Consider the following 18,644-nt stretch of genomic DNA (forward strand, 5'->3'; position numbering starts at 1 on the left):
CTGACTTCCAGCCCCACCCGCACCGCCTGCAGTCTCTGGCTGCGGCTGGTCCAGGCCTCACGTCCTGTGCGCCCTGGCAGGCATCTCCTCACTGACTGTGCGGAGAAGACCTGAGAAGGCACGAGCTGTGAACACCCCCCATGTCCTCCTTTCCTTCCACTTCGAAACGCCTCTGCCTCCTCACCCAGCCCTCCTGGCTCCTGCCGCCAGGAAAAGCTGGCTGGGGTTCCTCCACGGGGAGACTGACATCTGGCTCCTGAGGCTAACCTCTTGGCCTTCTGGCCTCCCGGTCAGTCTCTCGTACATCTTCAGCTTCTCCTCTCTGCTCAGCCCTTCGTGCCTGAAAGTATATGCAGCTATCCTTCAACCTAACAAAACCTCCCCTTGCCATGGCCCTCCGGGCTAAGCCGAAGCTGCCCGGGGTAGGATGAAGCCTCCCCTTCTCTCTGTGGAACTCTACCTCACAGAGTCATAAGGTGGGGGAAAAAAAGATTCATAAGGTACATAAGGTGGAAGAACTGGAAGTCCCCAAAGGATCACTCAATCTGGCCCTGATTTCCAAAGATGGAGACATTAAGGCCCAAAGCCAGCAGGGCTGGGCAAGGGGCAGCCAGCAGTGGCAGCAAGGACTGCCAACTCAGGACGGTGCTCTGTGCTACCCCGGCCCTTCTGGAAAGATGCTCTCTCCCCCACACATCCCCCCCAACCGTTGGGTGCTTTCCTTAACCCACGTATGAGGACGCTTCCTCCCACCACATGGTGACCAGGGCAGAGGGCAGGATTCAGGGTCATTTCTGTTCAAGGAGGTTCTACTAACAAACAGGAGGCCTCGTGTTGTAAGTTGGGTTGGTTTTTCATCCATGCCTAATGCTCATCTTTGGTTGATCAAGTCTCGCCATCAGTGCAGAGGCTGGGTTACCCCATAACCTCTGAGGATTCTTCTAGTACTTGAGTCCGGTGAGCCCGTGAATGTTGTCACAATTCTTTACTAGGGGCACACTGCCCAGTGTCTGGCTACCAGAAGCCAGAAACTCTTGACTCCTAGTCCTGACTCTTGGGTCCAGAGGCCCACTGCAATCTATAACCAGTTACCTGAATTATTGGAGTTGCTGTATTTTGCTGAATGCTCTTCACTATTTTCAACAGCAGATCGTTTTGACTTCTTTAAAAATAAAAGAGAGATGGGGAACAGCAAAGGATAAATACACTGAAACGGAGAGTTACAATACAAGTATTTTCCAGGCACACAGTTAAACTAGCGACATACAAGGTCATATTTGGCCTCATAACTTAATACAGTTAAGAAGCCACAAGCCACAACCAAAAAGGGGAATAAAACCAAGAATGCTGAGTTTACTATCTCAGGCCAGTCATTCTCCCCAATTACATTAGGCTGTAATCATCCCAGCAAGCCAGGAAACTATATGGTCCATTTCTCTGCTGATATTATGTGGCTCTTTTTTAGAAGCTGCAAACTAGTCATCTGGAAATAGTTTTAGCTTTCAAGGAGATACAGCACAAAATCTTGTCATTAACTAAATGTGCACTATTAACCCACAACTTTCTTCACATGTAGTCAAGAATTCACAGAGAGGGGGCGCCTGGGTGGCTCAGTCGGGTAAGCATCTGCTTTCCGCTTAGGTCATGATCTCAGGGTCCTTGGATGGAGCCTGGCGGCTTGTTCCCTGCTCAGTGGGAAGCCTGCTTCTCCTTCTCCCTCCCCCTGCTCATGGTTTCTCTCTCTCTCTCTCTCTCTCTCTCATAAATAAATAAAATCTTTAAAAAAAAAATTCACAGAGAATTCAGAGACATCAGGCTTACCTTTCGAGCTAAAATCTTTCTCTTTTTCCTTTCTTCTTCAGATCCATGGTGAGACTGAGCTCTTGTCAGTCTTCGATGCTGGTGAATCTTTAAGAGACCATAGTTCACCACAAATGTTAAGTGTATCCTACATTAATGAAAATCTCTAATATGTTTTGCCAAATCAAATTATTTTGGATGAAAATTCTGTCTTTGCTTAGCCTGTATGCCTCCAAGCTTGGGTCTGGATGTCTGGGAGAAGAGTCTGCCAGAAGATGAAGACCTTTCTCATTTCCCCTGTTCCTTCCCGCCCTTCTCTCTTCTATGGAAGACAAGCGTGGCTCCTAGCACCTTCAGAGCAAGGACCACGTGTGCCCCCCACCACTACCCTGCCTGCCCCAATCATAAAGGATGACCAGGTGTTATGGATGTGCTTGCTTCCCCGACATGCTGAGCCCCTTGAGGGCAGGACTGTGAAGTAATCGGCTATCTCACAGCATTGATCATGAAGCCCAGTTCAGAGCAAGGATGCATGAAATGTTTATGGAATGAACAACCAGTTAAAAGTAAGTCACTGTGAATACCACGGCAAAGGATGCAAACGCTAAAAGATCAAAAGGCAATAGGAGCTACTAACAATTTACCTGTTTCTGTTCTTCGATTAGCCTTTTTTCTATACATTCTTTGGCAATTCTCAATGCCTCTTTTAACTTCGTGGGGATCTGAAAGAAAAGAAAGTACATCCATTGAGTAAAATGGCCAGAGATTCTCTTAAAAGGTCCTGGTTTTAGTAAAGGAGCAGCTGGTTATCATGAAGGAGGGAACCGGCAATAGAATCCCTTGAATACTATCCATCCCCGACATGCTCACCTCATTACCATTTTCTAGTAATGAATGTAGAATACACATAAATAAACATAATATGTTTCAAGTAATACTCAAGGGACCTCAAAATGCCAAAACAATCTTGAAAAAGAAGATCAAAATTGGAAATATCACACTTTTTTATTTCAAAATATATTACAAAACTACAGTAATCAAAATAATGTTATATTGGCATACAGACAGATGGACAGAACAACAATACAGAACAGAGAGCCCAGAAATAAGCCCTCACGTATATGGTGAAATGATAGTTGAATAGGGTGCCAAAAAGTACGTAGTAGAGAAAGGACAGTGTCTTCAATAAATGGTGCTGGGAAAACTGAATATCTACATGTGAAAGAATGAAGCTAGACCCTCACCTTATGCCATATGCAAAAATCAACTCAAAACTGGACTGAAGGCCTAAAACTATAGAACTCCTAGAACAAAACAAAAGCTTTAAAATATTGGATTTGACAACGATTTTGGATAAGACACCAAAAAGCACAGGCAAGAAAAGCAAAAACAGACAGATGAAACTTTTTAAAAACTTCTGCATATCAAAGGAAACAATCAACAGAGTAAAAAGGAACCTACGGAATGGGAGAAAATAATTGGAACTCATATATTTAATAAGGGGTTAAGAGCCAACATATATAAAGAACTCTTATAACTCAATAAAAGAAAAATAAGTAACCTGACAGAAAAATGATTTGTCGCCAAAAATAGATTATACCAGAATAAAGCTGAAAAAAAAAAAAAAAGATCAGAAAATCTAAGGGGGATAAAAATGGGCAAAAGGACCTGAAGAGACATTTCTCCAAAGAAGATTTACAAATGGGCAACAAGTGTATGAAAAGATTAATCAACATCTCTCATCAATAGAGGAATGTACATCAAAACCATGCTGAGATATCACCTCACACACATTAGGATGGTCCCTATTGAAAAAGCAGAAGATAACAAGTGCTGGCAAGGATGTGGAGAAAGCGGAGCCCTCGTGCACGGACGGTGGGAATGTAAAATGGTGCAGCCGCTGTGGGAGATAGCACGAAGTTCCTCGAAAGGCTAAAGATAGCAATACCACATGATCCATCAATCCCACTTCTGGGTACCTATACAAAAGAACTGAAAGCAGGGTCCCGAAGAGATATTTGCACGCTGCAACATTATTCACAATAGCCAAGAGGTGAAAAAGCTCAAACGTCCATCCACAGAAGAATAAACAAAATGTGGTATATGCATACAGTAGAATAGTATCCAGCCTTAAAAAAAAAAAAGAAAAAAGAAATCCTGGGGACTCTGGGTGGCTCGGTTGGTTAAGCATCTGCCTGCAGCTCAGGTCATGATCCCAGGGTCCTGGGATCAAGTCCCACATTGGACTCCTTGCTCAGCAGGGAGCTTCTCCTGCTCTCTCTGCTCCTCTCCCCTCACTCGTACTCTCTCTCTCAAATAAAATCTTAAAAAAAAAAAAAAGGAAATCCTGTCACATGCTGTAACACCGATGAACACAGAGGACATTACATTGAGTGGAATGAGCCAGTCACAAGAACAAATACTGTATGCCTCCACTTATATGAGATATCTGAAATAGTCAAAGTCATGGAAGCAGAAAGTAGAACTGTATTTGCCAAGGGCTGGGGATGGGTTAATGGGGGGGGTGTTTGATGGGTTTCGAGTTTCAGTTAGCAAGGTAAAAACGTTCTAGGGATATGTCACACAACAGATGTGAACACAGTTAACACTACTGAAGTGTACACTTAAAAATGGTTAAGAGGGTAACTTTTATGTTTTTTATCATAATTAGAATAACAAATATATACAGCTTATTGGAACACACACACACATTCAAGTAACTGGAGTATTTTATAACTTCAGAGGAATTTTCTCTGTGAAAAATTTACTTTCTGAATTTCACAAGCTTAAGCTTTTTCCTGGGGAAGACACTCATTTTTTGTTCTGTTTTTGTTTTGTTTTTTTGAGAGAGAGAGAGAGAGCGTGAGGGCAGGCGGGGAGAGAGAATCTTAAGCAGGCTCCAGCATAGAGCCCTGCGTGGGGCTCAATCCCACAACCCTAAGATCATGACCTGAGCTGAAATCAAGAGTCGGACACTCAACCCCAGGCGCCCCCTGCTGGAAGATGCTTTTAGAATAGCCTGGTACCCTGTATGCTTCCGAGCCTGTCATTTCTTAACTTACTAGTTTCTCAAGCCACAAGAAGGTCAGGCCTGGAAAACAGACACCTGGATCATGGTGAACTTCCTGTCTCTCTTATTCTTTTAAAAATTTAAATTAAAAAACTTTGAGTAGGTAATATGGTTCAAAATTCAAGATATGACAGAGTACATACACACTAAATAGTCTGCCAACTGGTTCTCCTTCATGTAGGCAACCAATGTCACCAGTTTCTTGTGTATCTTCCCAAAAATTAAACCTTGGTTTTTAAAATCACATTGTCATTGTTGCACAGACTCTCTGGTTCCAAGAAAGAACAAGGTCTAATAATAATTCCTGGGCTGGACTTTCAGGTTTGGGGAGAGCATATTTATTTACAAGGCGGAATGTTATTTCCTGAGGAGTTTCAGTGAAGAAGAGATGGATTTAAATGTTTTTCTTTCCTACTTCAGATCCAAACAAGCTATTTTTGTCAGAACTCCTTTGAGTAGCAAAACAGGACAGAGGAAAGTGTCTTCCTCTCCTGTACGATCTTCTGACCCCACCTTGTTTTTGTTTTTCCTAAATGGAATTTCATCTTAATAGTATTACATGTTCTTTCGGAATATGGAGAGGAGGAAGAATCATCACCCTTCATTCTACTGCCCAGAACAAAACTAACCTCAAGTTCTGAGGAGAGCCAGGCCCTCCCCCTCCAGGTGCTCGTGCAGACCACCTCAGCTGACCAAGGACAATGAACAGGTGTTACTCACCAACTGTACATACTGAGTAAACATCAACTCCAAGATCAGGCCCATAGATGAGTGGACCTCAAATAGGGGTGATTTTGCCCCCTTCTCTCTCTAGAGGACATTTCTGGAGACGTTTTTTATCATCACAATGTGTGGGGCAGAAGGGAAGGACTGCTCGCATCCAGTGGGTACAGGTCAGGATGTTGCTTAACCTCGGACAATGCACAGGAAAACCCCCATAAAAATTATTTGATCCCAAATGTCAAATGTCGTGTCTGATGGGGTGCCTGGGTGGCTCAGTTGGTTAAGCATTTGCCTTCAGCTCAGGTCATGATCCCGGGGTCCTGGGATCAAGTCCTGCATCTGGCTCCCGGCTCAGTGGGGAGCCTGCTTCTCCCTCTCCCTCTGCCTGCCGCTCCCCCTGCTTGTGCTCTCTCTCTCTGACAAATAAATAAATAAAATCTTTTAAAAACACGTCATGTCTGAGAAAAGCTGCCATAGATAAATGGCTCATATTAAAAAAGCAAAGTAAGGCATCATCCTCGGTTTTTTGGGAACAGGGGCTCCAAAGCCCGTTTTTCCCATGATACCACGCAACACTGCTACTTCTCTGGATTTTTCCTTCCTGCCTTTCTGCTAGACACAGGTATTTTTTTACACATTGTATTTTATATCCTGCTTCTTCCCCCTTAGCCCAAATAATCGTTTTCTATGCTACTACAATGTCTTTATAAATTTTACTTTTATTAGATAAAAAACATTTTATAAACAGATATACCATAAATTATTAAACTAGTCCCTAACTGTAGAACATTTAGATTGTTTTCAAATTTTTGCTATTATAAATACAGTAACAAAACTTCCAGTTATAAAATAAATAAGCCATCTTCATGGCAGCATAGAGAATACAGTCGATATTTTAATTACTTTGTGTGGTAAGAGATGGTAACTAGACTTATTGTGGGGATCATTTTATAATGTATAAAAATATCAAATCACTTTGATGTATGCAAACTAAGACGATATTGTATGTTAACTATATGTCAATAAAAAAAATACTGTACCTTCACTTGTCTGATTAAAAAAAGCACTAACTTGACACACAGATGGCCAATAGGTAATGAGAAGGTGCTCAACATCACTAATCACGGAAATGCAAATCAAAACCACGAGAGATACCACCTAACATCTGTTACAATGGCTACTATCAAAAAGACAAGATAACAACTGTTGGCCAGGATGTGGAGAAAAAAGAAACCTTTACACTACTGGTGATGTAAACGGGGAAGGAGTATGGAGATTCCTCAAAAAATTAAAAATACCATATGATCCAGCAATTCTACTTTTGGGTATGTATCTGAAGGAAATCAAAACACTAAATCAAAAAGATATTCACTCCCATGTTCATTGCAGCATTATTTACACCAAGACATGGAAACAACCTAAGTGTCTATCAATGGATGAATGCATAAAGAAAATGGGGTATATACGATGGAATATTACTCAGCCATAAAAAAGGAAATCCTTTCATTTGCAACAACATGGATGGAACTAGAGTGTATTATGCTAAGTGAAATAAGTCAGACAGAGAAAGACAAATACCATATGATCTCACATGTCGGATCTAAGAACAAAACAAAACCTGAACTCATAGAGAACAGATTGTTCACAGAGAATAGAATGGTGGTTGCCAGGGTTGGGGTGGGGGAGGCAGATGAAATGGGTGAAGGGGGTAAAAGGTACAAACTTCCAGTTCCAAAATAAGTAAGTCATAGGGAGACAATGTACAGCATGGTGACTATTATTAATATACTGTATTGTATACCTGAAAGTTGCTAAGAAAGTAAATCTTAAAAGTTCTCACCACAAGAAGAAAAGAATTATAACTATATATAGTGATAGACATTAACTAGACTTACTGTGGTAATCATTTCACAATGTACACAAATATCGAGTCATTATGTTGCTGTGCACCTGAAACTAACATAATGTTGTATGTCAGTTCTACTTCGATAATTTTTTTAAAAGCACTAAGTTTCAAAATCAACTTCTATATGTCACAGACCAAAAAAAAAATGATATGATTTGCTTTACCTTAAACTGTGGCTTTTCAGAAGTGGTTAGTAAAACATCACTGAATAATCTGTTAAGAAAACAAACAAACAAACAAAAATCTTCCTTAAGCCAGGTGTCCTCTCAGAACAGGATCAAAACAGAGTGAGACATCTTTAGCCCATGAGGCTCCCACATCCCCCAGCCCTGGCACAGTCTACCACTTCATGCTTATCGACAAACTCAAAGTTTACAGGCCACCCAATGTGACCACAGAAAAAGCTCAGAACCTCCCCCTGCCCCCCAGTATCAGAGGTGCTACCAGGGAGAGACTGGTCAGCCCTGTACTGAAGGTTATTTCCCCACACTGCAGGGCAACAGTCCTCTCATGCTATAGAGTAAAATAATAAACACTTTAAAAATTAGTTTTGCAAATTATTATATTACTCTATTGCTATATTTTTATCATATTGCAAATAATTTATGCGATATTTCTAAACAGAATAACCAATTTTCCCCCTTTTTTATTAAACCCCAGAAGAGGATAAAATTTATTCTAGGGGTGGTGCTGTCAGTTAAGTGTCCGACTCTTGGTTTCGGCTCACATCATGATCTCAGGGTCCTGAGATTAAGCCAAGTATTAGGCTCCTCGCTCAGCGCGGAGTCTGCTTAAGATTCTCTCTCTCCCCCTGCTCTCGCTCTCTCTCTCTCTCTAAAATAAGTAAATAAATCTTTAAAAAATTCATTCTAGAGCTCAGTAAAATACAAATGTGTAAATAGAAAGAAACTGTTCTGATTGGAATCTAACAAGAAAATAATCTTCCTCTGAGAAGTGTTTCTTGTATTCTTTTTTTTTTTTTAAAGCAGCTTTTAGAGTATATCAATTTTCTCTTCAAAAATTATGTTACTAAAAACAACAGCATGAGGAATTCTGGACTACTCTGGCTAAGACAGTTTGGAGAATTTAAATGGTTACTTGGGCAGTGCCCACATGGCTATGTGGGAGTCTTGCATTGAGGAGTCCCCCTTTTTAAAAAACAGAAAATACTTCACAAGTAGAAATGACAGTTAACTTTTCTCCACAGTGTTCCCTGGGCGGTTCTGGAGGTGGAGACAGAACTCTCCCCGTCAAGGGCACAGGCCCATTTACTTCCACAAAACGCATTTTAACTGAACATAGTTCACGCCTCTTCAAGTTCTTCTCAAGGCCGCAGGGTATAAAGACTTCAGTGAGGAAAAAACACTGTGGATTCCCTTTGACTTGGAAGGCTGGAAGGAGAATGGAAGAGGTCTGGAACGTGGGGGCTGCAAATGCAAACCCAACTACATCAACGGGGATCCAGGCTGTTCCCTAACTACAAATGCATTTTCTTTTAAAAGTTTCTGTGAAAATTGTTTCATTTCCTTAATTGGGTCTATTCTTCCATATTCACATTGTTGTTAATGGTGGCTACTTGGGAGAGGGACACACCAGTGTCAGTCAAACTTTGAAATGTCACATCCACGGGGCAGGGTCTGGGGCGGCTCTGCAGGGTTTCTACAGAGCCTAGGACCCTCTCTAAACACACGGACCTCCTCTGAGCTCTGGCTGTATGCATTCAAGCTTTCCTGAGTACATCTGTTATACAACAAGCTGGTACAGACAACACACGGGGTGCGCCACATGGCACGTGATGCTCACAAAATACAAGCTAATCAATACTCATCACAACTAACATTCGATAAGCACTTGTTAAGTACCTGGCACTTCACCAGGAACCGTCTCATTCAATCTTCCCAACAACCCTCTCCGGTGGGGCCTATTACCATCCCCATTTCCCAGATAAGGAGCCTCCACTTCCAGATGCAGGAAACCTGCCCAAGGTCACCCAGATAGAAGTGGTGAGGCTGGGTCCACCCCCAGGTCTGTCTAACCTCAGACGCACCCTTCTTAACCACCCTGCTGCCCTCTCCAAGAACAGACAGAGGACACAGCTGGAGGAAAGACCCTGCAGCACTATTACAACAGTCTTGAACTAGTCATCACCCAGTTTAAGGGAGAATGTCTTCTGCACTCCAAGCCTCGAGCACAACGCCTGGTATGTCAGATGTGTAATCCATGTGACCCAAGGAGCAAAGGAACAAACGAGTGCACGGGAGGTCAGAAACACATTACCCTCCTCCTAGAGGGCAGAACCACCCATGGCTGAGGGCCAGCTGGTGCGCGGAAACAGGGCCATGAAGGACAGCGCTTGAGCAGGCCCTCCGTCAGAATGTCCTAAGCAGGGACGGGGGCGGGGGGGACACGTGTACACGCACATGACACTAACTAACGTGGACAGCAAGAGACACACAGGAAGATGCGGACATCAGCAGTCAGACCACGGTAGCGGAGAGGTCACGATATCATGCTGTAAGTGACCCACAGCAAGCATGTCACTTCAACTCTGCCAGGACCACACCTGAGTCTCTACCATGGCACAGGCACCTGGCTCAGTGGTCCGGCGTTCTACACAGTTAGGAGGGTGACAACCAAGGCGTGTGATTGACTTACGGCATCTGTAAGAGCCGGGAGACGGTAGGCATGCCATTTTTACAGGCTTCACAAGACAGCGTAGACTCCAACACGGCCACTTGAAATGAACAGATACACATTTTAGTTCCACAGAACATGCTGGCAAATCCACTTGGTGATGAAAAGTTTGACACCACTTTGCAACAACTGTCTGCAGGCTGATCAGGACGGTGTCAAAACTCTTCACGCACAGACAGATGGCATACATGGGGAAGGGGAATGTTGGCAACACCATGTTACCGATGACTCAAAATAAATGGTTCAGAAACCACATGCTGACAGAAAGCTAAATATATTTCTAAGATAATTGGAGGAAGGATTCCAGATATCATTCATAAAAGTGTTTGCTCTCGTAAAAGAGAAGTAAACACTATACAGAAAATTCTGAACTCGAAAGACATTTTGCTGCTTGCCTGCTTTTTAATCAAAACCAGCACACAAAATGCCAACTGTTGATATCTCATCATCCAACACCCTGCATGATATAAACAAAAGCAGCCACATTTTTCCACTCACAGGTCACTGTTCAGTTTCAGCTGTCCGAACTCAACACAAAGTAGTCTCAGGGCCTGTACTCTTGAACCACCTCATTTGGCACAAAACTAGCACTTGGTGGAGGGTTAGCTTGCACACCTCCGAGGCTCGGTGGTCCAAGAGCTACCCTGCCCTCCCCTCTCGGTGCTCTAACGATGAGTTCTGAGCTGGCTGTGGAGGGGATGAAAGGCTCCTGGATGAGTCTGCATCAGTCCCTACGTCTCTCTCCCAAAGGTGCCTCCCGCCTGTCGCCCGGCCCTCCTCAGTCCCCTGAGTAATGCTGGAAGAACACCTGCATCCAATCTGCCAGGTGTCTGTACTCTAGCCTACCTTTCCTCGCTCTCGGCCTGCCAGCCTCTTATCTACCAGATGGCCGGCCCATGGCTCTTGTTCCTTGCAGGTCCCACTCCAGCCTTGGTCTGGCCTTTGACACCTACCCGAGTCAAAAGGCTGGCTTCAATTTGCCTGCTCCTGGCTCCTGCTTCTATATCAGACTCGGTCTGGCCAGACCTCTCTTTACAACCTCCTGCTCCCGAAATTCGAACGCAGTTATAATACGTCTCCTGTGGTTTCAGATAGCCTGACAAATGGACAAGCCGTCTGAATTTTTAGTGAAGTGAATTTAAATAAATTGCTCAGACCTGATTTACTTCTAAATTGGATTTGGCTGGCTATGGAGCATGGCAACGTCCTCTGGGTCCTTCCTGGACTCTGGAAAGGGGGTGAGTAGCTCTGCAGACTACCAGGGCCCAGAAGACTCCTCCAAACCCCATACTGACCCACAGCCATAGACGGTGCAGGAGGGAAGGAATCTACAGGCACTGAATCTGGCGGTCGTCCGTAAGTCATTTCATACAGTAAGTGGCCAAAGCAGTGGACATCCACACTTTCCAATGTCTGTGGAAGACAAGAGAGCGGCAGCATGGTTATCCTTCAGTTTAGCTTTGGGAATCCCAGTGCTCCTTCCCTAAGCTTCCAGAGAAAAACATGGCCCAGGGGCAACCCCAGCCATAACTGGCAGTGAAAACACAACTCCAGGGCCTTCTGCAAAAGCTCACAAGGCACTGCTCTGACCCAAGGTCTTGGTCCTACTCTCCACTATTTTCTAGTCAGTGATTCTACATTCCTCCTTGTCCCATCTACCATTTCAATGAGGCTCTTAAATATAGAGTGATGCTCTGTGGGAGAACAGAGCCAATATGCATGGCCTATCCTGCCTGTACCTTTCACTGCTTAGTGCATATTTCTTACATGGGCAGATCATGGGTCCTGCCACAGGGATTAGTTACACCTAAAAATGAACTTGCTGTTTTCGTTACTTCTAGCAACTTACGTTGATTTTCCTGAATTGTGAGAAATAGGATCGGTAGAAGGAAGGAAGGCCCAATAAGGAATTCTCAAGGTCTAGCAGCCGGCAAGTGTCACCATCTAGCATCACATTGGAGGCGTGAAGATGCCCATAAGGGAATCCCTTGTCATGCAGAAACTTCAGTACCTATTAAAAATTATGTATAGGTTACATTTCCCCCCCCAACTCATTCAGCTATGAAATAGGTTAAACTTAGTTTTTTAAGTCAATGTATTTTGAAACAAAACCAAACAGGTCACTGAGGAGATTCCTAAAGAAAAATGCCACCTCCATCCATTTCTTTGGAAAAAGGGGGTGATGGTGAATGCTTTCCAGCTGTGAGATGCAACGCCAAGCTCCCTCATTTACAAAGAACAGAGGAGCAGCCTGCACCTGCTTGGGGTTAACAGCTCGGATGCCAAAAAGCTCGACTTCAAGCACTTTCTGATCTCAACAGGCCAGCTCTTTTCAGGCCAAAGTCTTGACCCTCCCACACAGATGAGTAAAGCTATCATGTCAAGGCATCAGCCGTTGTTCAGGAAAAGGGGTTTAACTAAAAACATCCCTAGGCCAATCTCTTCTCAGAATATATTGGGCTATTTATTAATAGGAACACATGACAGGCTCCCACAGAAAGCAGCAAACTTTTCAGCTGCCATTTAATAAACGGTGGCTCACCCAGCAAGAGAGATGCCTGGAGATACACCCATAATGACCTCATGAACTAGAGCAGTGCTAGCCAAAGGGGGTGCCCAGGACAACGTACTGCAGGCTGGAAGAAAATATGACAACTTCTTTTTCTATTTGTTTTTAATCTCCTTCTTTCCGGGATGCCTGGGTGGCTCAGTCGGTTAAGTGTCCGGCTCTCGATTTCAGCTCAGGTCTTGATCTCAGTGTCACGAGTTCAAGCCCTGTGTTGGAATCCACATGGGGTGTGGAGCCTACTTTAAAAAAAAAAATCTCCTTTTTTCCTAACTGAACTTATAATACACAACATATATTAATAGTAGTGCATGCATATACTAGTTATATATACAACTTTGAGGGGGGTTATGCTTAAATTGTTTTCACTGATAGGGTTGCTCAATCCAAGAAGCCTGGAGAACAAGGCTCTAGAAAGTGATATGGGAAAGGCTTTTCATGCTAATTACACTTCTGCAAGGGAGCCATATGGTTATGTACTGACATTACAAAATCAACAATCCTGGCACAAAGATAAAGATCAACCAAACATGACACAAAAGTTGGTACTGCACAGTGAAGTTCTTAAAAATCAGACACTAAATTCCAATAGCTAAGCTTTTGGAATTTTGTAGATCTGAATCGGCTGCCTTAGTCTCAAATATTTGCTTTTTGGGATAAAATAGAACAATGCCATCAGTTTATTAGCAATCAGACAATTTAAACTTTTTTGGATATTGCCCAAGAACTTTCCCAAAAGAATACTGTAATCTGGATGAAATTCCAGTGCAACCTAAGTAAATATTAAATATCTCTTACCTCTAATATTTGCCGCCCGTATGTTTTTATTTGCTGGAGTTCAAGGCCCTGAATCTTCTTAGGGTTGCAGTACTTCTTTAGAAATGGGTCTTTTGGTTTTGCCTTTGGAAAAGCACAAAGAGGATATTAAGAAAGCAGCAGAGGGTCTGAATTCCACATGTAGCCTCCTCGAACAGGCAGGACTCTAAGCAGCTGGGGGTGGCAGATGAGGTCAGCTCGTGGGATGTGGGTTTTTAAATTACAAGACTCTGTACAGTTAATAGAAAGAGGCTGACCCGAGTTCCATCCTTTCTCTGTTCCAGTGCAGATGGGCCTGGTCTTGGCCTTAGCAGACCCCAAAGTCTTGTTTTCCAACTTTACTGAGATAGTTCAGTATTGTTTTGTTAAGTGAAAGACACAAACTTTAAAACTGACCTAAGAGAGCAGCCTATAATGGTAATGGACATAATCATTACCTGTTCAACCTTCTTTCATTTGGGGAAAGGAATGCTCTTTAACAAGACTCGGTAGTTTTACTGCTAAAATCAAAATAAATTCCAAATCAAATCAAACTTAAAATAAAACCCTCAGGGCCTAACTTCCGGAATCTTAGGGATCAAGTATCTGCAAGAGGTTCTGAAGGGATTGAGAACTTCTTTATGACCATGAACTTGCACCACGAGTACCTTGTAGATCAGGTCCTTCAAAGTTCCTTTTTCATTAAACATCCTAATAAGCAATGCAGAGGACTCATTAGCTGTGGCAAAGGTGACCCGAAATATATAAGGGTGCTGCCAAAACAAAAAAGAAATTCACATTTATTCGCATCAGCATCTGGGTCCTTTGAGATCAAGAATCTGGTTATACAGAGTTAAGCACCATCTCAGCAGTTTAGTTGCACATAAATGTGGGGATGTTCCCTGAACATGTGGCATTTTCTTATCAGATAATCAACTAGCATGTCGTTCTTCAGGAGACAGAAGGAACATACACTATACTGACAAAGGGACACAGACAACTGGCATGGTGAGCTCTCCCCGTGAAGGCATCTGTCTGGGGATGCACATGCTCTGAGCTCAGGCACAAGTCTGGGGGACAACGGTTTTCATATTCTGCCTCTGTACACTGGTAAAGAATACAGCCAAACCTAGCACAGCCAAGTGAGGACCAGGATAAATGCGTCTCCATTCACAGCATTGCCTAACATTTCACGCTGCTGTTTGGTGCCAAGCCAGGGAGCGTAAAAGCCAGAAAAGCAAAAAAGCAGCATCTTTTGGCATCTTGGCCCTTATCCAAAGCAGCTAGCATGAATCTTCCCGTCCTTCTTTTGCAGGGTGCAGTATGATGATTCAGTGTCTTCCTGAGGTGGGGTCATTGACGTCAACCAAGTGGGGGTGGACAGTAAGACAAATTATTTAATGGCTGAAAGTCCTCATATGACCTGGAATTTTGGTTACATGAACCAACTGGCTTCAGGCAGGTATTACAATGTCCATTTGCTCAAATGAGTACCATTAAAATTTAAACCCACAGGACGTGAGCTGGGCAAAGGTTTGGGAGGGCAGGGGTTGAGTGGGTTGGGGGATGGAAGGGTGTGTCCAGGAAAATATAGTCCTTGATCATGAAGCTTCTTCTGACCACCACATCAAAATGACTGCTGTTGATACTGTAACAGCTTAGTACAATATAATTCATATACCATCATAATTCACCTATTTGTAGTGTACAATTCAATGGTTTTCATATATATGGAGCTGTACAAACTACCACACAATCTAGTTTTAGAACACTTTCATCACCCCAAAAAGGAACCCAATGAATAAAATAAAAATCCTTGAGTTCAAACTGATATAAATAGACAAAGAAGAGAGACTAGGAAGCTCTTCCTTACAGTACAATGCCAACTGATAAACATAAGAGGAATGATGGGGTTGTTGGAAAATCTCAGTGAAGCTAAACCTAGTGGAGCTTTGATAAGAACAGGACATTTACACAGTCTCAAAATATCTCCCTTATTAATTCTTGTTACTTATTTGATGAAAATAAATTAAGGATGGGCACAAATATTTAGCCTGTGGCTCTTTTTCTTTTTAAATAAGAACAGGGGCGCCTGGGTGGCACAGCGGTTAAGCGTCTGCCTTCGGCTCAGGGCGTGATCCTGGAGTTATGGGATCGAGCCCCACATCAGGCTCCTCCGCTATGAGCCTGCTTCTTCCTCTCCCACTCCCCCTGCCTGTGTTCCCTCTCTCGCTGGCTGTCTCTATCTCTGTCGAATAAATAAATAAAATCTTTAAAAAAAAAAAAAAAAGAACAAAAAACTGGAAGTGGTCCAAATGTCTTGTAGAAGATTAGTTGAATAAACTGAAGTACAGCCAATGATAATTCTATGCAGCCAGTAATAATGATATTATACTATATTTATTCAACATAAAAGATGTGCATGGTGTACCATTAACCAAAAAATCAGGTTTTAAAACAATATGTGTATAATTTTTCAAAAATAACCACATAAAGTTCTAGAAAAGCAACAACTAAACATTTTGGTTCATACTCCTGGTTGGCTGGGATTACAGGTGAGTTTCATTTTCTCATTTTTGCTTGTCCATGTTTTCTGACTTTTCTACAATTAATACACACCACTGATCTGCACTACCTTCTTTTTTAAAAAGCACAACCATTAAAGGAAATTTGGAATTGAATGCTGAGAGCCTATGTCACACAACTAATCACACACAAAGACCACAGCATTCTTCTTGGCTACACTGCACACCTCATTAAAAGCTTGGTTTTGCTAGCTTGACAAGACACTCTATCTTCAAAAATGAATCTGCCAACCCAGCTGGACAGGTCAGCATAATTGTGCTCATGAATGACTCATTCTAGGGTCCTGTATCCTTGTGCAGACCACAGATAAAGAACATCAATACTAACTCCCTTTTCCGGCCAGATTAGTCTTTTCCTGAAGACATTCTGCATATATTCTGAAATATATTGATGTGGTTCTTTCCACTACAGGCCTTGGATCAGAACTGTACATTAGCATAAATAATGCCAGGCACTCCTAAAGGCCAACTAGTTGGCCTGTGAGAAGAGTGACTCGGACAGCAAAAGGGCTCTTTGTGCCTTCCCTCACCTAGCTTGTCTAAATCCATATTAGTTCTGTCTTCTCGGGTGAGAAACCGATTTTTCAACTCCACGGATAGAAGAAACATCCTCACTGAGAACAAAGTGGGTGCTTTCCTACTCGGATATTTGCTGAAAACACATGTAAGCATTTAAATCATCAAGTTTCATGGGCTGTGCCGATGTCCTGAACGCCACTTACACGGCCTCTGAACTACGGAGCAGCCCTGAGCAATTTCAGTGTGAACTGAAATCCACTGCACCCCTCCATGCTCTTGAGCCTACAGACTATTTCTGGCTCTTCTGTCTATGGTCACCTACAAGGAAACACTCTTAACCTCTCATCAGGACCTAGAATGATAGAAGGGCTTGGGGCGCCTGGCTGGCTCAGTCAGTAGAGCATATGACTCCTGATGTTGGAGTTGTGCATTTGAGCCTCACGTTGGGTGTAGAGATTACTTAAAACTAAAATAGGAAAAAAAAGAAAAAGAATAGATGGGCTTGTACTTACCAAACAGGAAGGCAGAAGTTTGATTAGACACTGAAAATCTTTATCTGACAGATACTTGTCGGGACCAAGGTCAGCCTGAAAACATGGGGGAAAATATCAGGGTGTTGCTTTAAATTATCAAAATCAAAATTCCTTGTAAACCTTTCCTTTTTTATCATTTGTCCAAATATATGACTGTAAACCAAAGATGAGAGCCACACAAAGTCTTGCTGCCTCAAGGCTTTTCTGGAGAGGCAGAATGCAAACGTATAAATACCAGGACTTAACGACACTCTTGGGTCATGGGTATTAAGGAGGGCACTTGTTATTATGAGCACCGGGTGTTGTGTGTAAGTGATGAATCAGTGAATGCTACTCCAGAAACCATTATTGCACTGTATGTTAACTACCTAGAATTAAAAAAACAAAAACAAAAAAAAAGATTTTAAAAAAGCCAAAAACTATGCTTTTATCAAATTCCATTAGCCAAACCACTAGAAGGCCTGAAATGAGAGGTAACATAAAGTAATGCCCAAGTATTTCTTCTTTAAAACAAACTGCAAAACTGCCAATCCTAAAGAGGTTCCAGAACTATGTTAAACTGTTCCTGTTTCTTTCCAGATGTTTACTAGTTGATCAAATACAATCATATGGATATAACCAAATGAATAAGCGAAGTGACTCAAAATGACTCTCCTTTGATGTGGGGCTGAAGAGGCCTTTACAACATCACTCAGAAGCACATACAATTTCTTAATTATCTTTTTTCAATATCTGCTTTCATAAACCCATCTCAAGTCCATGAAAGGAGACTGAAGCAAAAAACCAGCTTACCCAGCTTAACACTAGCCGTTCCTTTGGCTGATTTTTAATCTTCATCAAAAAATATTTCTTCCTTATCCTCCAACCTGCCATAAAAGCAGAGATGTAGTCACAGCAAATCATTTTTACACCAATAGATAGAAGTTTCATCAACTAAGTGATTAAAAAAATTAAGATTGGCAATCTTATCCATAGCAATACAGGCACCAGTAAAAACAGAACCTGATAATATTGACATGGGAAAGACTGCACTTAAGAAAAACAAAACAAAACAAAACAAAACCCCAAAACGAAAAAAACCCATAAAAAACACAACAACTGCAAACAAAGAAACTATTCACGGGAACAGGAAAACGGGCACTTCAGTTGAGGTGTAGTGAGAAAGAGAGACGAAGAATAATGATGGATGGTTCCGAAAGTACACATTACTACCCCCTGACTCTCCAGGGGGTACTTTACCCGAGATTCATTAAGTATACAAGTTACGGACTGCGTCTTCAAGCAGTAGGAAGGCAAAAAGAAGAAGAAATCACCTGCACTGAAGAGCTTTCTTGGGCTACAGATAGGAAAGCGTGACAGAGAGTCCAGTTCTGTGGTCTGTTTGGACAGACCAGGCATGCGTCAGTTTCTCACCTATGTCTTTCAATGGTTCTACCACCTCCCACTTTGGTTC

General features: G+C 42.5%; 1 protein-coding gene across 1 annotated transcript in view; it reads right to left on the reverse strand.

Annotated features, from left to right (window-relative positions):
- The window catches only part of PXK (PX domain containing serine/threonine kinase like), a 72,861-nt gene that overhangs the window by 12,425 nt on the left and 41,792 nt on the right, over positions 1-18,644 (reverse strand). The window contains 12 exon segments of the mRNA XM_040628627.1: positions 1,093-1,162; positions 1,822-1,908; positions 2,445-2,522; positions 7,664-7,712; positions 10,155-10,233; positions 11,489-11,606; positions 12,043-12,204; positions 13,558-13,659; positions 14,223-14,327; positions 17,171-17,245; positions 17,984-18,057; positions 18,605-18,644. The exon segment at positions 18,605-18,644 is cut by the window's right edge and continues 18 nt beyond it. Of these exon segments, the coding sequence (XP_040484561.1) occupies positions 1,093-1,162; positions 1,822-1,908; positions 2,445-2,522; positions 7,664-7,712; positions 10,155-10,233; positions 11,489-11,606; positions 12,043-12,204; positions 13,558-13,659; positions 14,223-14,327; positions 17,171-17,245; positions 17,984-18,057; positions 18,605-18,644 (1,039 nt within the window).

Source organism: Ursus maritimus, unplaced genomic scaffold (genome assembly GCF_017311325.1).
Source record: "Ursus maritimus isolate PB19 unplaced genomic scaffold, ASM1731132v1 scaffold_14, whole genome shotgun sequence".
Classification (NCBI taxonomy): domain Eukaryota; kingdom Metazoa; phylum Chordata; class Mammalia; order Carnivora; family Ursidae; genus Ursus; species Ursus maritimus.